The following is a 21524-nucleotide window of genomic DNA, read 5'->3' as shown; positions in this document are numbered from 1 at the left end:
AGTTGACGGTTGAGACTCAGGATCTGGACTCCAGACTCTCAAGGATCATATGAAAGTCGGAGACAGCGCCAGGGCGCCAATCAAATCCCGTGTTCGCGGGTTAAACACGACCTTTTTCCCCCTGGGGCAACTGAGCCGAACATCTACGCTAACCTTTTTCGGGCGTGATATCGCGCTTCGACATCCTCACTCAAGAAATCCAGCCAAAAGAACTCGCAGCACGCAGGCAGTTGTCTGGCAGTCCCTCTCTGACATCTCGTTGTGGTGTGTGCAGTTGGATACCTATCTTCCTTCTCGCCTACATCTCCCTCTACTCTGTCTCATCTTCCTTCTCATCTACATCTCCCTTTATTTCTATTTCTGAGCTGGCTGCAAACACACTACCTACCACCTGCGCTTTTGCACAGGCTCACTCAAGATGTCTGCGGAGGAGGACTCTGCGCACCAGGCCAGAGATTTTGAGAATGAAGGTTCGCCACATAGTTTGAACGGTGACACTGCCCTGGACGATGACGGCGACCTTTTCGGCGACGACGATGATGAGCTTGACCAAGACATCAATGAGTGAGCCGATCTGGCGCATTCTCCCACGCAGCTGCTAACATCTGAAGCTCGCATCGAAAACTCGACGACTCGGAACTCGACTCCGGTGACGATGAAGGCCGGACAGACCGCGTCGCCACGACCGTTGAAGATCATGACGAAGAATTGGATGAAGAGCAAAAGCAATTGAAGCTGTTGGATGTGGACCTTGCTAGAGTCAACCCACCGGAGGGGCAAGAGGTACGAATACACAGACTATGCACACAGTCGCATGCTTTGCTCTTAGCAATACGGTATGCTGACATGTTTTCCAGCTGTACTTGCTCACCATGCCTCCCTTTCTGGGCGTCAAACACCGCAACTTCGTCCCTGCAACCTACGAACCTCCGACGGCACCACACGACGGACGTGATCCCGAAACCGACCCGACCGCCAAGTTTTCTGCATTTTCCACCGCCGCCAGCACGATCTTCTGGCGCCGCGACCCCAAGAACCCGGAGCTGCTGCAATCAAACTCGCGCATTGTTCGGTGGTCCGACGGAAGCTTGACTCTGCAAATCGCCTCGTCACCAAAGGACCACTACCGAATTTCCACCACTGCCCTAAGACAATCCTGGCCTAAGAAGTCGGGAGCGTCTCAGTCGGACTATGACGCAAACAAGGACTCGCACAACTACCTGGCTGCACCACACATGACGGCCGGCGTGGACCTGCAGATCATGGCGCCCTTTGATGCGTCCATGAAAATCCAGCCGACCGGCGATCTGGCAGATGAATCGGTGTTGAAGCTGCAGCAATCTTTGGCCGCGGCAACCCAGATGCACGACCCTCTAGCCAACTTGAAACAAGTCAAAGAAGATCCCGAGTTGGCCAAGAAAGCCGCGGAAATGTTCGAAAAGGAACGGACTCGGGCAAGCCGCAAACGCGAGGCTGCCGAAGACCGGCTGCTGATGCGCAAGGATCGTGTATTGGGCCGCGCCGGACTTGGACGGTATGGAGGGGCAGGGCTCAGTGTGGCAGGGCTCGAAGACGACGATGGCATGCCGCTGGCTCGGGGCAAGAAGAGCGGTGGCATGTCTGCTCGGCGCCGCAAGGTTAACCGCCGCGGCGACATCTATTCCGACGACGAGGACGAGAACATGCCACGGGGCCGAGGCCGGGAAGACGAGTACGACCGCGAGGATGACTTCCTGGCCGCAAGCGACGAAGAACCCGAGATCTACGACGACGAAGAGGGTGGAGAAGAACCCGAGGCCGAAGAGGAAGACCCGGACGTGGATGACCTGGAGATCGAAGGGCGTGAAACCGTCATCGAGAACCGTACTCGTGGCGGCAATGAGCGGGATGGACGCGAGAGAGATCGCGACCGCGGCCGCGATAGAGGATCGACGCCGAAACGTTCGGCCAGCGACGATGATGACGGTCAAACCGAAGGCCAGCAGGCCCAAGGTGACGCTGCCGCCGCCCCAGGAGGCACACCACAAGCCAGGAAGAAGAGACGTGTCATTGACGACGATGAGGACGAGGAATGAAAACAACAACTGCCGGTTTGCATCTTTTCCCCCACATCATTCCCCTGGGGGCAATGTGTTCCTGCTCTCTGCCATAGCAAGCTTTACATACGACAGTATTTTGCAAATGATACTATTTCCTGGGTTTCTACTATTACTTTCTACCTACTGCAGAGAGTGAGTGAGTGAGCGGTGATGGCTGGGTGGCTTGCAGCCCCTATTTGAATTCAAGTCGTTGGCGTCCATGAGGCAGGACTCGGAATCAAAGAAACGGCAGACCCTGAAACTGAACCAGAACCAATACAATTACAGTAGTACACGACCCAAGCCTCTGCAAAACTGGCTGGCTACCTAGGTACCTAGGTACAGTAGTTTCAAGCTGTTATGTATCGTCCTGGTGCAGCGCAGGGCAGTGAGTTTAAGAAGCATCCAGCCTTCTTCGATACCTAGCAATATTTAGGAAAGGAAACCTGGGCCCTGGCAAGACGGCGTTCAGTGTGGTACGACGCGGCACTAGCCCGGCGCTACGTATGGCTGCTGTTGGGATCTCGATCATGAAGGTCAGTACAACTTGAGCAGTGCCGAGGGTCAGACACGGTACAACGCGCGGTTGATTAACTGTTATGTTATTCATCAGACTCAACGCAGTCGCATAGCCTCTGAAAACCAAAGACAGCAAGAGAATATATCATGTCATAATCGTGCTTAGCACATAGCATTTGTGTTTGCTATCTGATAGTAACATGAAAAATCCATCGCCCAAAAAGGTATATAGTACACAAACATCCAAGAGCCCTAACTCTTTCGCTCTTTTACATAGTATATTATTGGGACATATCGTTTAGTCACCAAGGCCAGCCTTGCCATCACCATCAGCATCCTTCCGCGGGTTCAGACGGTCAATCAAGCTCGGCTTGGTCTTCTCGTGCGAGCCAACTTGATCGACACCACGGTTCAGGCCAGACTCGCGGCTCGTGGAATCGGTGGTACCGAAGTTGTCGCCGCGGCGACCCTCAACGCCTCCGACACCAGTTCCGGTGTGGTGAGTACTGCCAACTCCAGTGCCTCCAACACCGGTGCCGGTGTGGTGAGAGCCTTCCACACCAGTTCCGTGCTGGTGGTGCGTGCCAACACCACCGACACCAGTCTCCGTGGTGTGGTGGGTGTTGTGAGTACCAGTAATGCCAGTAGTACCAGTGGTACCAGTAGTGCCAGTAGTACCGGTAGTACCGGTGGTGTGGTGGCCGGTGTGGCGTTCACCTTCTGCAAAACCAAGCTCTTTCAGGTCGGTCTTGAGCTTATCGTTGTATGGGCGTGGCGGACCATCGTACTCCTCGTGGCTCTCGTGTTTGCCGCCAGAGATGACGCCACCGGATCTCTTAAACTCCTCGAGCGTCTTGGTGGGGAGAGCAGAAAGTCCGTGATGCTCACTAGCAGCGTGATGCTTCCTGTGGCCGGAGTTAGCAACTGTACACACAAGACAATCTGATAAGAGTCGACTTACTCATGAACAGGAATGGTAGTATGGACAACCTCAGGTTGGATGGTTTCCTTCTGAACGACGGGCACAACAGTCTCGTGCACGTGGTGGTGGACATGCTCGCCAGTGACAGCGGGAGCGGCAGATCGTGTCTCGTGGACGTTCTCGACTCTCTTGGTGTCCTTGAAGGCACCTAGCTCAGACTCCAGCTTGCGTCTGGCCTCGCCCTCATTCTCGTGGTGGAATTCTCGGTGCTCCGTGGGAAGCACATTGTGGACATGCTTCTCTGGGAGTTGTTCCTTGTGCTCAAGGGGCTGGACAGTGGTGTGGTAGTGGTGTTGGTGGACCTCACGGTCAACGGCTTGTTGGGCCTCTTCGTGTCGGACCGGCTTGACAGTCTCCTTGACGACGGCGGGCTGGACTGTCTCATCCACAGTGGTGTGATGACCTCGGTGAGAGGTGAATTTGTTCACGGCGGCTTTGGCAGCTTCCATCTTTGCGATATGAATAACTCAAAATTTTAAAAAAAGCTCAAGTCAAAATGTTCTTCAATGTTGGTTTGGGTATCGAAGTTGTTGATGTCGAACTGAAAGACACGGGAAGGCAAGCTGATTTTATGCTTTCCAGACGGTCACTTTGCACCCCCTCTGATGTCGACATGGGTATGAGATAATGCGCACCATAGCTGCCAAAGGCCGTGATATCATCCTGGAGACCCCCGGTCCCGGCGAACCACTGATATTGAGACTTGCAGAGCGACAAACAGGAAACATGCGCTTGATCGATTGGTGGTGGATCGTGCCTATCTCACCCGTCTCCATTCTCAAGTCGATCTAGATTTGGGGGGCTTAAGCACTTACCCATATTGGTGTTCAATATTGAGGTCATATCCAGACCCTGGCCTGTGCCACACAAAGAGAGTTGAACACTGAGGTCACAAAAGCTCACCAAAGCCCACCGAATTCGCCGGGAACGGACTGCTTTCTTGAAAACATGGTGCTACGTGCTGCAGTGCTGCACTGGCCCACAGCTGAGGAAACAATAACAGCCACAATATTCATGCCACTGGCATGGAAGTTGGCAGCATGACCAAACTGACATATTGAAGTCAGTTCTGAGATGTGCCCATCGATCATGGCGGGAGGCTACGCAAAGCATCCACTTCCCGAACGTGGGATGGGGAATGACGAGATCGACTCGAAAAGGACGCCATAGCAGCTGTTGCACTGTCTGGGTGCGTCATGAGCGTTGAATTATGATGCTGGAAAGCTGAGGAGTTGCTGCTGAGCTGTGGCGAGCGGGTCGGAAGAGGTCAAAGCTACCGACTTGTTTGACTGAGATTGACATGATCTTTTGAGGAGCAAAGCCACAGCCAGGGTACCCCTGGCCCAGTTCCTGCTCAGAGCCTGGCCCACAATTGGTCGTGAGGCAGACCAGGAGTGAAAAATTGGTCGAGTCTGACAACAACCTTATTTGAGATGTGGCCGAAGCTGTCCTCAGGTCTCCCCATTGGGGCTGTTTACTGGCTTCGTCAGACCACCCGGATGAACCATCTGATGCTTGATTGCGAGTCTATCGTAGTAGCTCCTTCAAGCGAAGCCCACTGCTCCTAGTACTGATCGGGGCCCTCGGACAACCACCCTTCCGGGGGACCAGTGGCCAGGGCTACACCGTAGTAGTTCTGCTCCTGTGGGCTTGACCAAGGCTGCCGTGCATAACAGATTGTGCCACAACCAATCGCTTGACTCAAGTTGAGTGGCCTTTGGCTGCATGGCTGACAGACTATACTCTGTCTGGCTCGTGTCTACCCGGCCATTCTCTTCCCAGACGCTCCAGATGCTGGCCTCGTGGGTTCATTCCTGCGAACAGGAGGCGATCCGGCTCGCGTATGAAGCCAAGGCGGTGGGAGATTTCTCTTTTCGGGCCCCTGGTTCCTGTGTGAACCAGGCAGTGCCATGGAGGGAAGAAAGGGGAGGAAACTGTGGCGCGTAGTACGTACTACAGTCGGTGAGGCCCGAGTACACTGTAAACTTGGTTGGCCCTCCCACAAGCGCGACCTGGACTCGACTCCAGCTTTTGCGGGCATTTCGGCGCCGTGCGTTCTGGAAACGAATCACCAGGGCTGAACTGGCAATCAAGATGTCACTGACAGCGGCTAACCAGCGTGACCGGAGCGTCCAGGACCAGGCGTTGAGGTCAAGTGGCACAGAAACGGGAGACGTGGATTCTGCGCAGCGTCACGGGCTTCAACTTCCATACGTCATGCAGCAGGATTCTTTGCGCACTGTCGGTGGCAGCTCGAACTCGCGTGGCCGGCGACGCAGCAGCAGAGGAGACCAGCAGCAGCAGCACCAACACCACCACCAGCAGACTAGGCTGCATCTCCAGCTCCAGCTCCAGCCTGGCGAGCACCATCGCAGTCTGAGCTTCAATCCAGGTAGTCATAGTACGACGGCACACTCTTTTCGTCCCTCCTCGGGCCCAGAACAGGCTCTCGTACGGCCAAGCTCGCCGTTAACTACCAGCACCACCACCACTGATCATGCTGGTGTCCTTCGTTCCCGTCGTTCTCGTTCTCAATCCAGGAATCGTCTCCAGAAACGCCCTTCGTCGCGAACCCTAAGGAATTCGGCCAGCACCCCGGCTATGGCCCACGCCTCTTCCACGCCGCACGCACAATCGCTCGATTCAAGTTCTCAGGGTCTCACCGCCTTGCCTCAGCTGCCTGAGCAAGTGATTCCTCAGCGATCCTCTTCCCTGCGCAAAAAGTCCCGTCCTTTGACTGCAGACCAGCCCCTCTTGACCAGAGAAGAGCCTGAAGCCGTCAACGACCGCAGGATTGCATCAGCTCCCAACGGCATCCTTTCCTTAAGACCCAAACATACTGCCTCTGAAGCGCCAGCAGAGAGTGAATCCCGAAGAGAGTCGTCACCTTCATCTCCAGCCCGTTCCACCAGCCCTACATACCAAACTTCACCAGTTGCCGGCCAGAGGGCACCGCGCCATCTACCTCTAGCACCAAACGATCCCTCTCCCTTGAACCCTCTATACTATACTCCATCGTCTTCGAGCACGCCCAAGAAGCAATCTACAATGTCGTCTTCGGATCCTGGCAACTCTCCGCCAGCAGGCAGCAGTAGCCGTGGCAGTGCCTCGCAGTCTCAGCCGACAGGGCAACCAATCGAGCATTCGTATCTCCCACCAGGCTTCAAGCCTGGATATACAGAGCAAACACATGTCGTGGAGACGATACGCCCAGCAGTCACGCAAGAAGTGGTGAAGAACAAAAGAACAGAGATTGTTCAGGAAGAGATCACGCGACATATCCACGTCCATCATTACTATACATACATTCAACCGATCAGGGTTGTGGAAGTGCTGCCTGCTCGGCATTATACAATCGATGAGAAAACAGGCCAAAAGGTCGAGATCCCAGCACCTGACGGGTGGGAAATGCCTGCTTCGCTGCAGCCCACCAAGCCAGACCTCAGCGGAATTGCGCCAGAGTCTAGGCATTATCTCGTGGACGAGGAGCACCCCAACGGTATCCCTGAGCCACCGCCAGAAGACATCAAGCCCAGGAGCCCACAAGAACTGAAGTCGATAGCTCGCGCTAGCAACACTGCGAAGTGGTCACCGTTCCCCAAAGTGCCGTGACCCCAAAGTGTAAGACCACTTTCTCGAGATGACGCCTATGGCGGGGCCTGAAGGGTACACATTGTTGAGGCAGTCGTACCAGTCGGGGAGGGTATCGTGCTAGCACGAGAGGACGGTCACCGCCTTCCGTCCACCTTGCAAGCCCTCTACTAAGGTCTGGACAAGCTCCCATTATTCTGGCGATCATCTGCCGCTCGTGTTGTTAGAGCGGTGCGAGAATCGAGAACTGTATGAACAGGAAGACGCGACACAGAACACCTGCGTGGATGGGAAGTGACTCGGCGACCCGTCGCGCAGTATACACGAAGCTTTTTATGTATGTTTTGGGGTTTTGCAGCAAAGAGAGAGAACGTCCAATGCAGTCGAATCAACGAGACTCAAAGCAGCCCTCCGTACTTCCTGCCCCGTCTCTCCAGACCATCCTCAGAACCGATGCGTTGCGCTGTGCTCTCCCGCCCACTCGATATACGGGCGCTGCCGGCGTCACTAGACCACATTGCCATCCATATGTCGTCCATAGTGCTTGGGGATGATAATTTCGAATGGGTCTTGTGAACCTCCAACTTCCAGACAGGTGCGAGGAGAACAGCAAGGAAGAGTCGACTAATGAACCCGATGACTGTTAGTGGAGACGAGTACTACGGTTGGAGCTCGGGTGGGATGAGGACTGGGAACAGATGTTGACGTTTTGATTGGATGCATTGTGATCGTGATACTCAGTATTACTTCCTGGCACTGTCTTCTACTAATACCTTATATGAGGCTAGCATTGCTGAATCTCAGGAAGGACCGGAATGCTTATTTAAGTCTATGGCATGCAGTGGTTGTACATACATGTACCAGGGCGGCCTATGTCCCTATTAGTTTGCTATTGTAATACCAAGGAGATAGTAATAGAAGATATAATCTTGGCCAGCACGAGTTTTCGTCTTCTCAGACTCCGAAGCCTTGGATGGCGACAACCCCTTGGAAGCCCCATTGCTACATATGTCGGATGAATGCTGCTACTGATAAAAAGAGAGGTCCTTCGCACCGCAGACGACGACACCAACACTTTGGACCCTAGCCCCTGAAACTCCATGCACAAATTCAACCGATGAACTGACATCAACCTCAGACCTCCCCAGCCCCTCCAACCACTGTAGTCAAGCTTGTCCTTGATAACAGGTCCTGGGGCCACCGTAGGCCTACATAAACATGAGGTACACCAAGACACGGCTTTCGAGCCAGATTCTCAACCCTGCCTGACCTGGTTGACAGGTCACCGATTACGGTCTAGGGGCGTCTGCCTCCAAAGCGTGTCACCACTGAGACGACTGACGCTGGCGCTGAGGTTTCTCCATAAGGATTGTCGTTCCCGTCCGCGCATGTCACCTACTAAAGGGATGTCGACGTCGTGTCCTCTCTCGATGTCTTCGTCAACATCTTCTCGGCCATCTTCCCCTCGACCAAGTGAAGGAATGGGGATCGCGGCACTGGGCTCCTCATTGGCGGTTTGGGCGACACGGTCTTGGACATCGTCGCTCGTCAGCTCATCCCCGCTTTCTCCTTCGTCAGACCTTTCCGTGTTTGCGTGGGCAAGACTCCTAACCACATCGCCTTTGCAGATTGGGCAGGTTCGACGACGGTTCACAAGCCAAGGTGTGATACACTCGGCATGGAATTCATGACCGCAAGGGAGAGACATCACCCGACTCTCGCCATCAACATACTCCTCAAGACAGACAACGCATTCGATCTGGCGACCTGTATATCGCTTGCGCTTGGTGGCTTTGGTTTGCTTCTTCTCTGGTGGACTTTTGGACGGTGACAATGAGCTATCTGTGCTCCCACCGGAAAATATGTCATTCGTTGTCTGCGATCGGGGGCGAGGCCTCTGTTGAACGTTTTGCGAGGCAGACATCAGCAACGGGGATGTGGCCGAAGCGTTATTTGGAGATGCGACTTGCGAAGAAGTGGTCGATGAGGCGGTGGAAATCGTATGGTATGTGCGTACAGGTAGCCGCTCAACCACAGATTTCGGTGCTCGCCATCTTCTCCGCCGAATCCGCGAACGAAGCAGTAATAGTGCATAAACGACCGTCAGAGTCACTAGTGGGCTGACCACCAGCACAAGGAGAGTGTCAAAGAATGGACTAGTCGACACACTGGTAGGTGTAAGAGTGACCCATAGCCCAGGCTGCTGCTCATCTTGTGCCTGTATGTGTTGTGAAGTATCCTTCTCTTTTGGTCCTTGATCATCTTTCTGAGTTTGAGGTGGCGGTTTTTTGGAGATATCCACCGAGTCCTTTGATCTTAGAACATCAAGCCAAGAATTCTTCGACCGAGGCTGTTCCTGAGGCTGCTTAGGCTTGCCATCATGACTCTTTGTCTGCTTCCCGCCTCTCTGAAAGCGGTTTGGTGAATTGGATTTCTCATGATCGTACTCACCGCTCCCTGGAGTAATGCTGCCACCTTTGAGAGTGGCTCCGGGGTCACTTGAAGCTTTTATAGTGTTCGGAGTATCGCCAACAGCATCCTTCAAGTTGGCAGCAGCGCTGGAGGAGCTGGTTGTAGGCTTGGGTGCAACCAAATCGGTATCCCTCCAGTCTTGAACCCCTATCACGAAATCATCTGCCCCAGCACGTTTAGGAGCAGATGTGGATGTGGATCTGGGCTTCGAGGGCGAGGTGGACGTGGTAGCCATGTTGGACGCTGTCTCGGCCGGATTGATGGCATTTGGAGACAAGTCATCGTCCCAGTCCTCCACTAGAATCCAATCGATATTGCCACTACTGGGTGGTCGACGGCTGTCCTCGGCATGGGAGAACGGGGAGTTATCGCCAAGGCCAAGTTTAGAAAGCATGCTATCCATCCAGTTGCTCTCCTTGTCAACAACGTCACCATCAGGGCCACCAGCTGGCACAATGGTCGGGCGCGTGCTGCTGGATTTGGTCGACGTAAAGACTGGCCCATCCCCCTGCAACTTCGGCTTGACGCCTTTATGTGAAATGGGTGAGCCCTGCGAGTGTTTGTCCGACGTCTTGGCTATGGGTTCTTCGTCGTCTCCCACCTCTGGCGGAACAAGGGATGAAAGCAGGTGGGCTGACGTATAAGACGTGAAAACGGCCGGGATCGTAACGTTTGATGTATCACCCTTGGCGTACATTATGGTCAATTGACCTCCTCGCTCGTTGTCCCCGACAATAAGGGCGATGCCCCCACGACGTTGAGCCCATTTCACCTTTTCCAAAAACCCACAGCCACCACGACTAAGCATCACAATCTTCCCCGCAATATCAGCACTCTCTTGCAATGACTCAATGTCGGCGTGCGTGGCCGCTTTGGCCTTGGGCAATGGGTCAGCATTTGCAGGCTCACCCGGTTGGCCAGGGGCGGCAGGGTTTGAATCGGGTAGAGGCCGGTGTAGATAGTCGTCCGTGCCGTCGTCAGCAGGCAACAGGGCATCCACAGCCGGTGAATCCTCAGGGACGGCCTCGTTTGACAAACCATGCTTTTCTAAATCGCGTGGAACATTGATATGACCGTTGTTGACCGAGGGGAGATGTTGTAACTTCTTCGAGGCTTCCTCCTCCCATCCTGGCACATCGGAACAGCCCAATTCCCATCCAACATTGTGAAGGTTTTCCTCTTTCAGTAAAGCATCATCTCCGAATCCCTTGCCCACCCAAAGTTGGCCGCTGAGGCCTCTGGACGGCAAGCTGGGCCCGAATGCAGCGGGCCTGGCGAGAAAGAACGTTGAGTTGTCGTTGGTCAGACTGATGACGGCGGAAGGCGGGAACAGAGAGGATGGCGTCGAGAAGGAGAACAGTGCCCGTAGGCGAGTCGACCTGGTGGTGTACCCTGCATGAAAGGAATCCGCAGCACTTCCATCCGATGAGCAGAAGAGCGTCCAACAGGTCAATACTATAGGCAGTGCGATAAAGAACACCAGCAGCAATAGGAAGCGGAGAGGACGCATGGTAGAGAGGGGTTGAATGGGCAAGAGTCGGAGCCGGAGGTTAAGGAGAGATGGATCGAAACGCCATGCGCCTGGGCGGTGGACACTGCCAGTTGAGCAAAACTGATGTGGCACAGAATCAGGGGACGGATCTCTGCAGAGGGCGAGGTGAGGCTGGTAAATGAAGGTGAAGGTGAACTTGAATTGGATAGAATAGTAGGTAGAGAGACACTTGCTGTGTGTCCCGGGTTCAACACTGCAGCCTGAACCAAGTTTTGCCTCGTGAACGCAGCCTGCCGGACAAGCGAAAGTCACGGTGCAGTAGTACTATGCCAGTGTAGCAGTGACCCCTGCCACCGTTGAAGTCGCCGCCAGCGAAGGAGAGGGACGCCCGAGGCGCGATCACGTGATACGGGATACGAGGGAGCACTGCACTGCAATTGTACATTCATGTAGGACAATACCACACTGCAGTGCTCGTCGTAGCGGATACGTCGCGATCTACGGGTATTTTGATGACCTCGAACCGGTGGAAGTTTTGCATGTCGTGGATGAGCCCCGTCGTCAATCCTATGTGCTTTAAAGCTACAGGTGCTTTACTACCTAGCCGGACAACTACCATGCTACCTAGGTCGGCACGTTCCTTGCCTGTATGTTCTAGATATCAATTGTGATATCCGCAAAACTGCCAATGGCTCTTCCAACCTTGCTTGTTTGCTGGGTTTCTAACCAGTCTCGAGTTCCAATCTAGTACACAGGTTAGTTGTACGCAGTTGGAAGGCTGAATATAGTCGTATCAGAGAGGAGACAATCTCGGATACAACCTTACTACTGTCTTTGAAGATCTTCTAGGTGAACGCGCGTTCGACAGTAATGTGGATGTTGACAGTGACCCGCTTTATCCTATTTATTATTTTAGTTCGTTCTATGACAGATGTATCTAACAGTCTGAAAAAAAGAGCGTACGAAGCCCACACTAATCACTACTATTGTACATTGTACATAGTACTTCCGGATGCCCCACCGATCGAACCGTGAAGCTGGGGATTGGAGTCCAGAAGCGTGAAAGCTCTCGGGTCTTGGGCTAGCTCCGGTCGATATGTTATCCGTTAGGCACACGTTTGGCGACAACGTCCAGCTAACCAGGGCGGAGGACTTGCCACTCAGGCGGCGACGAGCGGGAGCCATCAGGACGCCATGCCTAATCGATGGCTGCAGATGGGGTCGTTAGGGGTCCCATCTGCCCATTTCATCGTGCCAACGTCGACTCTTGGGCCCATCACAACGCGCCATCCCCGTCTGCGGCGTCGATCCCTTGTTCATTCTTTCGAACTCCATCATGCTCCCGCCGTCATCTCATACATTTTTGGTCCTTTGATAGCGTGCATGTCCCGTCTTCGCCGCCCACCCAGGGCTCAGCCTGCCTCCCTCGAAGCTGAGAATCCGTCATGACACGTCGTTGATGAGCTATCCCTGCTTAACGTCTCCCATGGAACCCTCCCGCCGCGGGAGAGCTTCTGTGTTTCTAATGCGTAGCATGCTGTTCTCGCCGGAAGTTTCTCACTGGGCTAACTCCATAGATATTGCTCCATTGGATACTGACGAAGCCTGACTGCTTAAAGATTCGGGCATTCCCCAGAAAGCGTGGCACACATCGCAGGCTGAGTTTCGTGCTTGAAGCGCTCCTTCCCCTCGCTCAGAGCCCAGCCGCTCCTTCCTGGAGGCCAGACCGCTGTGTGCCAGTATACCTAGGTAACTTCCAGTGCAGTCACGGACGGCGGCTAGTACTAGTACTATGGATAACCTTCAAGCAAAGCCCGGCTTCCTGCCTGGAGTCTTTCACAAGAGAGGCAGAAGAGGCAAAGGAAAAGAACCCACTCCAGAAGAGGACGAGAAGATGCCACAGCCAAAACCAAGTCGGTTGTTCACGAGCTTGCCAGATGGCCCTCGAAACCACTTCGTCGCCATGGCCGGCGAATTCGTTGGCACCTTTCTGTTCTTGTCAGTACCTAAGTCAGGGTTGTTCGACAGCGAGACACTGATCACGCTTTACAGGTTTTTTGCGTTCGCGGGTACCCAAGTAGCGAACACTCCTCAGACGACGACTGGTAGTACCAGCACCAATCTGCCCCAAGGTCCAAACCCTGCCCAGCTCCTTTACATCAGCCTCTGCTTCGGCTTTTCCCTTGCCGTGAACGCCTGGATCTTTTATAGAATCTCGGGTGGGCTCTTCAACCCGGCTGTCAGTGGGCAAGACTCGATCTTCATGAGGTGGCGTTGACAAGATGCAGGTTACCCTAGGTCTGTGCTTGATTGGTGCAGTTCCTTTCCTTCGAGGAGGCTTGGTTTTCATCGCTCAAATGTTGGGTGCCATGGCGTCGGCAGGAGTGGTCAAAGCTCTGTTCCCAGGTCCTCTGGCTGTGACAACTTCTCTTAGTGGGGGGACCAGCAAAGCACAGGGGCTCTTCATCGAAATGGTCAGTTCACCACCGGCATTTCTTGGGAGATTCTAAACATGAGAACAGTTCCTTACGGCCCAGCTCGTCTTTACGATCTTCATGCTAGCTGTGAGTTGTGACCCTCAATAGGCGATAGATAGTTGCTTTGCTAACAACCTCGATTTCAAGGCTGAGAAGCACAAGGGGACATTCCTAGCTCCGGTCGGTATTGGCTTGTCTTTGTTCATCGCTGAATTGGCTGGTAAGAACGCCCCTTATTGTTGTATACCCAGCTCATCACTGAAGGGGTCTACTACACGGGCGGCTCTCTGAATCCAGCTCGGAGCTTCGGTCCTTGCGTTGCCAACCGCTTTTTCCCAAGCGAACACTGGATATACTGGGTTGGCCCGTTCCTTGGGACTCTCATCGCTTCCGGCTTCTTTTGGTTCATCAAAGCCGCCGAATACCAAACCGCCAACCCTGGTCAAGACTTTGACGATCTTGAAGCTAGCGCGTACCATCCGGAGGAAGATCTGACCCGGCCAGTTGTTAGTCCCACAGCCGTGCTCGAACCTGTCTCATCCCGCGATGGTGCCTCAAGGAATTCCAAGGACGGTCGGTCCAACTCGCTGTTGCCCGCTTGCGCTCCATATGACGGGATTGACTCTGGTGAAGTCCACCATGGTGATTTTGATGGTTCGGCACCAGTTCACCAGAGAACCACACTCGGTCCGTAAGTTCCGCCTTTCCTCAACGGCGCGGGTTATTGGACGATGGACGACAGTGGTTTCGCCGCCTCGTCTCCCTAGCACGATTTCCAAGCCAATCTTCCATTGTACGACAATTTGATTTGAAGCAAGGGGTTCGGTATGCTCTCTTTACGCTTGGTCGATTCTTTGAGCGTGTGGGCCTAGAGTCAGTACAAGAGATCATTTCTGAGCCGTTGCTACCTGCATTATTCTCATTGCATGATAAGAAGACCAGGCGTCGCATTGGGTGGGAGTCACGGTATCACGGAAAAGCAGTCTGACATTAAGGTTGTAAGGTACATCGGCTGTGATATAGTAATACAGTTATTCTACAGCCGCTTTTGGCAGACTATGGTCCATGAAACTCTGCGTCTCATCCTATGCCAAGATGCTGCGACACAAATTCAGGTCAAGACTCGAGTGCTCTCCAACGTGAGCTGAAGCTGGAACACAAGCGACTCAAGGCGCTAAGGTCCTTCTCGGGCCATGAGGCATTATATGATGGCCCCAGTATTTAGGCTTTGCCTGCAGCTCCATTGCCACATTGTCCAAATGTGGTGTATTGCACCATCAACGACGACGATGGCCCTTGTCAATGAGGCGGTGGGAGATCCACCGACCTCGCAAGAGGTCCCCTGACAATAAGTGCCCAGGAATCTCGCATTCTGATTTGCACGAGACTGGGGACAACCTAGACATATTCTAAGTGCGGGAGTGGCAGGCTGGCGCTTGTTTCCATTTGAGATTGACGCCGTTGCTGCGTGAGCCTATGTACCGTCCCTTTATAACAGTTTGTCCGCTGGACAATTTGTGCCACGCCGGAATCCTGGATTGCTCAGAGTGAGCTCGGTGTATCGAATGGAAGAGAGGCTCCAGAGGATCCACAAGATTGGTCCTCCAGCCCCATTGCACGCGCTCATGCATATTCCACAAGTCCAAGGCTCCATTTCAGCTTCCACCTTGTATGACATATGTGGCATCCGGTGCACAATCTTTGATGGGTGGCATCATCTGTAGTGTAGGAATGAGTCGACCATGTTTCCAAGCGCTCAAAGGGCGCGTACATGAGGGATTAACCTGTAAGAGGTCGAGCAGTTGTCGGCGTCTCTCACGACCTGTACTTATTGTGAATCTGTCGAATCTGCTCTTGTACATTCGGGGGTTGCTGTCCTGGCGGAATGCCCGCCGCACCAGGAGGATACATGGCAGGATTCGCTGCCCCATCCGCCGGCGGAGCTCCCGCTGCACCACCGTCATAACGCATTCTTTTCCGCCTTTCTTCTTCTTCTTGCTCTCCCAGAACCCGCGCAGCCGCCTCGGCTACTGGGTCTGCCGAGGCGCCGGTCCCGTCAGTTCTAGCCCGCAGCCGCTTCAGGTTCGCAGCGACGTCGGTGCCGCCCAGGTTGGTGGTGGAGAATCGTGAAGTGGCTTTGGCCTGCTGCTCCTTCCAGCGCGGGTCGAGCAGTTCGATCCGCAAGTGCGCGTCCAGCTCGGCCACGGGGATCTGTTGGCCACAGTTGGGACATAAGGCCGTGGCAGCACGGGCGGCGCGTTGTTGGGCGCGAGGGACATAGTCTGATTTGATCCGCATGGGAGGCTGGCCGGGAATTTGAGCCTGTGCCTGAGCGGGAATAGGGGCATGAGCTGGGGATGGCGTTGATTGTGGAGGGGGCTGTTGCTGGGGTTGTTGAGGAGAAGGAACTGGCATAGCTGCGTTTGGTGCTGGAGAAGGTGCGTAAGGGGCGGGCATGGGTGGTTCAGGAGCCCAGCCATTGCTTTGTGGATGCGGTTGAGATTGAGGTTGTGCTTGTGCATATTGTTCATTGTTGTAGTCACCTGCTGCTGGTGGATAGGAGGCGTAGCCATTCATGTCGTCCGTAGGCATGGCTTCTTCGATACGCATGTCAGGCCGAGAGAGACTCATCATTGCTTTCTGCTCCAGACTGGCGCTTTGGAGGTCGTTCAGCGTGGTGGGAGGAGGCAGTTCGGCCTGTTCATCGGCCTCAGTGAACAAGACCGTCTCCACGACCACGAAGTCGTGCCAGTCAATCTGAGCATATGCCAAGCGTTCCGCCTCTTCTTCCTCTTCCTTCTTTTGCTTCTGGGTCTCCTGCCACTTGACGTACTCTGCGCGCTTCTTTGCGAGGTTGAGAGCCCGGAACCGGTCTTGGAGGTTGGCCTGGAGCACCTGGATGCGCGCCTGCTCGGCCTTCTGGCCTTCTGGTCCCGTCTGCAGGAGTATTGTGTATTGATCAACCAGCCGTTGAAAGAAGTTGTACAGCGAATGTTGTGGTCGGAGAAAGTCAAACTGGAAGTTCCTCGCTTCTCGCTGGGATAGGGCCGTCATCCAGCCCTTGCCTTTGCGCGCCACGTGCAGAGCAGTCAACTTGACCACTTCAAGATCCTGGGCGCTGATATTCGGCATCCGCGCACTGAACTGGAACTCTGGGGGCGGTTCGGGCCCTTTGGGCTTTTCGGGCACAGGTGTGGCGTCTCCAGCTCTTCCTGCCGATACTGCCGTTCCTCGCCCTGCTCGTACCTCGGACAAGCGCCATTGATAGAAGGGTGCGTAGGCGTCGTTGGGTGCAAGAAAGGAAAATTTGGGATTAGACTGTTCCTTGTCGCGGATGCGGTCTTCGAAAACGGGCCCGTTTCGTGCCACATAACCGGCCGTCTTTTCGATGATCGCTCGAATATCTTTTGGCGGAAGAACAATCCCCTCAGGAGGTTTTGACGCCGACTCTGGCAATTCCGGAACTGCTCCATTCTGAGCCATTTTGAGGGAGGCGTGAGTGCCCGGTGCACCAGAGCGGGAATGCCTCGAGATTTCTGGCTGTCTTGATGTGTAGTATGCCCGCTTGTTTAAATTTCCAGCTTTGTCTGATACTGGCTGAAGCGGGATTTAACGTAGGGACTCGGTTGCTGTGCAAAAGGGTTTGAAGGTTATCAGCTGCATTCACCAGCATGCGGAGTGGTTAATGGCTGTCCTGAGAGGTGCCTTGTCTGGAGAACTGAGAGACCTGCGAAATTCTGGAGTAGGAACCTGCTGCCAGTGTGGCTGTCACTTACAGCACCACGTAGTGAGTGGCTGATGCGCAGGCTTCAAATGCCGTGCACTCCAAGTGCCTGGTGCGTCGCCGTACAGAAACGCGAAATCTTTACTTAGAAACGCGCATGTGCCTTGACAGGAGCGACGTGGATACCTGGATTTGTGTGAGCGCAGTCTGTACGTGCAACTCCCACCACCGCGAACTCCAGCTACCGCCAACTGACAGACTGCTAATGTGCTAGTGTGCAGCTGCGGAGGCACAACGAACAACTTGTCCTGTCTGTCTGTTACTCCTGAGATTCTCAATCCAGCTGCCATTCCCCCCTTCGCCTTTTCTTCCTTTCATGTTCTGTTTTAATCCTCTTGTCGAGGTCGCTTGACCGTTCAGGAGTTTATTTCTTCCTTCCAGTCTTTCTTTCACCGAATTTCTCCTTCTCCGGGGCTGATTAACTGTCGGGCCTGATCGTCCCTGGCCAGCCTTTACTCCAACTTTGACAGGCCACACGCGGCTGATTTAAAGCCGCTCTGTCGACGTCCGGACGGATCTTAAGATCTTCAGGATGGCGTACGCTCCGTCGCGAAAGGCTGCGGCCTCGCAGAAAGGAAACCCTCCTCCTCCGCCGAAAGACAAAGCTGTCACGCTACCGGCCTCCTCAAAGAGTTATGCATCAGAAGGAGTTACAGACAACGACGTCTTCCTCCTACCGGCCTCTGACTACCAGATCATGGGGCTGCTGACTGTTGTGGCATGCGTGGTCCGCCTGTTCAGAATCTACCAGCCCAGCAGTGTGGTCTTCGATGAAGTCCAGTGAGTTGAGGAAGAGATGCATGACTAGAAAGTGCGCTGACCAAATAACAGCTTCGGTGGCTTCGCGACCAAATATATCAAGGGCAAATTCTTCATGGACGTCCATCCTCCTCTGGCAAAACTTCTTATTACTCTCGCTGGCTGGGCCGCAGGTTTCAAGGGCGATTTCGACTTCAAAGACATTGGAAAGGACTACCTGGAACCTGGGGTGCCATATGTTTCAATGCGGTTGTTGCCGGCTGTGCTTGGGGTTCTGACTATCCCGACCATGTTTTTGACCCTGAAGGCCTCCGGGTGTAGGACAGTTACGGCAGGCCTGGGAGCTGCACTTTTGATCTTTGAAAATGGCCTGGTGACACAGTCGCGACTGATTCTCTTGGATTCCCCTCTCGTTATCTGCACCGCGTTTACTGCCCTTGCTTGGACTTGCTTCACCAACCAGCATGAGCTGGGTCCCGATCGAGCGTTCGATGCCAGCTGGTGGTTCTGGCTGGTAGCCACAGGTCTTGGTCTTGGGGCCACGGTCAGTGTGAAATGGGTCGGTCTCTTCACGATTGCCTGGGTTGGCAGCTTGACGGTTCTGCAACTGTGGGTATTGCTCGGCGACCATGTCAATGTCACGCCGAGAAAGTGGTTCAAACACTTTTTCGCACGAGTCTTCTGCCTCATCGTCATTCCGGTTGCCTTTTATGTCGGCATGTTTGGCATTCACTTCATGTGCTTGGTCAATCCTGGAGATGGCGATGGCTTCATGTCGTCCGAATTCCAAGCGACGTTGAACAACAAAGGCATGGCGGACACCCCGGCAGACGTAGCATTCGGCAGCGAGGTGACGCTTCGACATCACAACACCCAAGGTGGATATCTTCATTCTCACCCACATATGTATCCAACTGGAAGCAAGCAACAGCAAGTCACGCTCTATCCTCACAAGGATGAGAACAATATCTTCCTGATCGAGAACCAGACTCAGCCCATCACCGCTGATAACGTCACCATTCCAGGACCTCGTGCCTGGGCGGATTTGCCCCCGACCTGGGTGAAGGACGGGGATGTTATCAAGCTCTACCACATCATGACCCACCGACGTATCCATTCTCACGATGTGCGACCCCCCATCACTGAGGCGGAGTGGCAGAATGAAGTTAGTGCGTACGGGTATGAAGGATTCGAGGGAGATGCCAATGATTTGTTCAGAGTGGAGATCGTGAAGTCCATGTCCGATGGCGAGGAGGCCAAGACGCGATTGAGGACGATCCAAACCAAGTTCAAGCTCGTTCATGTGATGACCGGTTGTGTGCTGTTTTCCCACAAAGTGAAACTGCCCGACTGGGGGTTTGAGCAACAGGAGGTGACCTGTGCCAAAGGAGGCACCTTGCCCAACAGCGTCTGGTATATTGAGCAAAACTGGCATCCGAAACTGGGCGACGACGCCGAGAAGGTCAATTACAGAAACCCCGGCTTTTTGGGCAAATTCTGGGAATTGCAGAAGGTCATGTGGAAGACCAATGCCGGCCTCGTCGAGTCACATGCTTGGGACTCTCGACCGAGTTCGTGGCCGATCCTGAGACGTGGTATCAACTTCTGGGGCAAAGACCATCGTCAAATCTATCTCCTCGGAAACCCTGCGATTTGGTGGCCCTCGACGCTGGCGATTCTGACCTATGCCATCTTCAAAGTCATTGCGATTTTGCGTTGGCAGCGTGGCTGTGATGATTACTCCAACGTCAATTTCAAGCGGTTTGACTATGAAATCGGACAAACTGTACTCGGTTGGGCGTTCCACTACTTCCCCTTTTACCTCATGGCACGACAATTGTTTTTGCACCACTACTTTCCGGCGCTTTATTTCGCAATCATGGCTATGTGCCAGATTTTCGATTTTGTCACCAACCGGATTGCCTTTTTCGGGCTCAAGAAGTATCCAGAGATTGGCCGCACCCTTGCTGCGTTGTTCGTCGCCTTTGCCATCGTCGTATTTACCTTGTATGCCCCATTAGCATACGGTAATCCCTGGACGCAAGATCAGTGCCGAAAGGTCAAGCTATTCGACACTTGGGACTTTGATTGCAATACTTTCCACACCGATGTGAGTTGATAGGATGTCTTCCTCATGGGTGTATGTAACTGACTCTTGACAGTATGCGAAATACTCAACGCCTCTTCCGCCATATGATCAGCTCATTCCCACGGTGCCGACTGCGCAGGTGGCATCGGAGCGCAAAGAAGACGCTTCCGCCGTCACTCCTCAAGTAGGTGAAGGCAGTGTCATCGCAAAAGAAGAGCATGTGGAGTATCGTGATCAAGATGGCAACTTGTTGGACGAAGCGCAAGTTGCTGCTTTGATGGCCGAAGGCAAGGCATCTTTCCAGACCAAATATGAGACACGTACGAGGATGGTGGATGAGTATGGCAACGAAGTCAATCCATCGGGAGTTGCACCAGAACACCCGGATGCAGAGGGACAAAATCCCTCGACCAGAGGAGTTCCAGAGGACCAAGCTAGAAGCCAACCTCCGGATGTCAACGCAGGCGGCTCGGTAAAGAAAGGAGATGATGGAAAAGCAAAGCCTGCCAGTGACGCGAGCGAGGCAACGAAATAGATGATACGAACAGGAGCACGGAGCGAGAAAGGCGTGTGGGAAAAGGCAATCTGAGGAATTGTAATACATAGAAAAAGGACTATGTGCACCTGCGACGATATGAACACTGTTACAGTAGAAAGGTACTTCTGTGATGGAAACGAGAGCTAGCAAGCGTCGATTGCAGTGGCTGTGTGTGTAGAAGGGGATTGTTCGTGTGTACCTAGGTATGCAGTGTGTGTACCTAGGCGTGTAGGAAGTAACCGCAGCGCAGTGTGTCTCATCAGCAGTGGGAAACAGGCGGCGTCCGACTTTCAGCAAGTGAAGTAAATAAATAAGCGGCGCTTCAGGGTCCCGCCGAACAAGTCGAATCGCGCCAGCAACGCAACGCAACCAAAACACGGCCTCAGGCTCAACCCTTCAAGTCCTCTACCGCTAACTAGTTGCACAGTACTGTACCACTGCATCGCGCTGCTCCAACCATCACCTCCATCGTCTTCATCACCTTGCAGCCGCGTTTTCATTCCTGTCCGCCTTGTTTTTATCTGGCATTTTCCAACCGAAGCCGCCGTGTGCCCGCTGTTTATTTCTACCTGCGCCTGCGTTCGTTTTATTTTGCTACTAGTACAATACACTGCAGATGCCGGCAATGGGCGAATCAAGGTATACAAACCCCCGACGACCGCGATCGCCGACGTCTTCCGAGAAGTTTGAGCGCGGTATCGATGCCTGCTGCCTTTTGCGACTTGAGCTAATCAGGCGGGGTG

The 21524-nt window shown here is 53.9% G+C and overlaps 7 protein-coding genes across 7 annotated transcripts; 4 read left to right on the top strand and 3 right to left on the bottom strand.

Moving 5' to 3' along the window:
* Positions 1 to 196: 196 nt before the first annotated feature.
* Positions 197 to 2589, top strand: HMPREF1120_02744 (uncharacterized protein). Its single transcript, XM_009156789.1, has 3 exons — positions 197 to 564; positions 612 to 783; positions 858 to 2589. Exons 1-3 carry the CDS (start codon positions 419 to 421, stop codon positions 2073 to 2075), a joined length of 1536 nt encoding a protein of 511 aa, XP_009155037.1. The 5' UTR covers positions 197 to 418; the 3' UTR covers positions 2076 to 2589.
* Positions 2590 to 2895: 306 nt separating this feature from the next.
* HMPREF1120_02743 (uncharacterized protein) lies at positions 2896 to 4028 on the bottom strand (the record flags this gene model as incomplete). Its single annotated transcript, XM_009156788.1, has 2 exons — positions 2896 to 3502; positions 3559 to 4028. 2 exons carry the CDS (start codon positions 4026 to 4028, stop codon positions 2896 to 2898), a joined length of 1077 nt encoding a protein of 358 aa, XP_009155036.1.
* Positions 4029 to 4299: 271 nt separating this feature from the next.
* HMPREF1120_02742 (uncharacterized protein) lies at positions 4300 to 8386 on the top strand. Its single transcript, XM_009156787.1, has one exon. The coding sequence runs from the start codon at positions 5674 to 5676 to the stop codon at positions 7189 to 7191; it is 1518 nt and encodes a 505-aa protein (XP_009155035.1). The 5' UTR covers positions 4300 to 5673; the 3' UTR covers positions 7192 to 8386.
* Positions 8387 to 8452: 66 nt separating this feature from the next.
* HMPREF1120_02741 (uncharacterized protein) lies at positions 8453 to 11152 on the bottom strand (the record flags this gene model as incomplete). The annotated part of the gene is made up of 1 exon (XM_009156786.1): positions 8453 to 11152. One exon carries the CDS (start codon positions 11150 to 11152, stop codon positions 8453 to 8455), a length of 2700 nt encoding a protein of 899 aa, XP_009155034.1.
* A 1300-nt stretch (positions 11153 to 12452) lies between these two features.
* Positions 12453 to 14996, top strand: HMPREF1120_02740 (aquaporin rerated protein). The gene is made up of 6 exons (XM_009156785.1): positions 12453 to 13132; positions 13187 to 13373; positions 13423 to 13608; positions 13657 to 13698; positions 13759 to 13831; positions 13876 to 14996. Exons 1-6 carry the CDS (start codon positions 12927 to 12929, stop codon positions 14304 to 14306), a joined length of 1125 nt encoding a protein of 374 aa, XP_009155033.1. The 5' UTR covers positions 12453 to 12926; the 3' UTR covers positions 14307 to 14996.
* A 430-nt stretch (positions 14997 to 15426) lies between these two features.
* Positions 15427 to 17094, bottom strand: HMPREF1120_02739 (uncharacterized protein; the record flags this gene model as incomplete). The annotated part of the gene is made up of 1 exon (XM_009156784.1): positions 15427 to 17094. One exon carries the CDS (start codon positions 17092 to 17094, stop codon positions 15427 to 15429), a length of 1668 nt encoding a protein of 555 aa, XP_009155032.1.
* Positions 17095 to 17927: 833 nt separating this feature from the next.
* On the top strand, positions 17928 to 20778 carry HMPREF1120_02738 (dolichyl-phosphate-mannose-protein mannosyltransferase; the record flags this gene model as incomplete). Its single annotated transcript, XM_009156783.1, has 3 exons — positions 17928 to 18175; positions 18227 to 20264; positions 20317 to 20778. The coding sequence occupies 3 exons, from the start codon at positions 17928 to 17930 to the stop codon at positions 20776 to 20778; spliced, it is 2748 nt and encodes a 915-aa protein (XP_009155031.1).
* Positions 20779 to 21524: the final 746 nt, after the last annotated feature.

The sequence above is a fragment of the Exophiala dermatitidis genome, assembly GCF_000230625.1.
Source record: "Exophiala dermatitidis NIH/UT8656 unplaced genomic scaffold supercont1.2, whole genome shotgun sequence".
In the NCBI taxonomy this organism is placed as follows: Eukaryota; Fungi; Ascomycota; class Eurotiomycetes; order Chaetothyriales; family Herpotrichiellaceae; genus Exophiala; species Exophiala dermatitidis.
This window is presented reverse-complemented; position numbering and strand designations above follow the sequence as displayed.

Excerpts from the sequence above, each read along its gene's own strand:
- HMPREF1120_02744 (XM_009156789.1), top strand. The coding sequence starts at position 419 with ATGTCTGCGGAGGAGGACTCTGCGCACCAGGCCAGAGATTTTGAGAAT. Across the intron at positions 565-611 it reads CTTGACCAAGACATCAATGA|CTCGCATCGAAAACTCGACG; the intron begins GTGAGCCGATCT and ends TAACATCTGAAG. Across the intron at positions 784-857 it reads ACCCACCGGAGGGGCAAGAG|CTGTACTTGCTCACCATGCC; the intron begins GTACGAATACAC and ends CATGTTTTCCAG.
- HMPREF1120_02742 (XM_009156787.1), top strand. The coding sequence starts at position 5,674 with ATGTCACTGACAGCGGCTAACCAGCGTGACCGGAGCGTCCAGGACCAG.
- HMPREF1120_02740 (XM_009156785.1), top strand. The coding sequence starts at position 12,927 with ATGGATAACCTTCAAGCAAAGCCCGGCTTCCTGCCTGGAGTCTTTCAC. Across the intron at positions 13,699-13,758 it reads TTACGATCTTCATGCTAGCT|GCTGAGAAGCACAAGGGGAC; the intron begins GTGAGTTGTGAC and ends CTCGATTTCAAG. Across the intron at positions 13,832-13,875 it reads GTTCATCGCTGAATTGGCTG|GGGTCTACTACACGGGCGGC; the intron begins GTAAGAACGCCC and ends TCATCACTGAAG.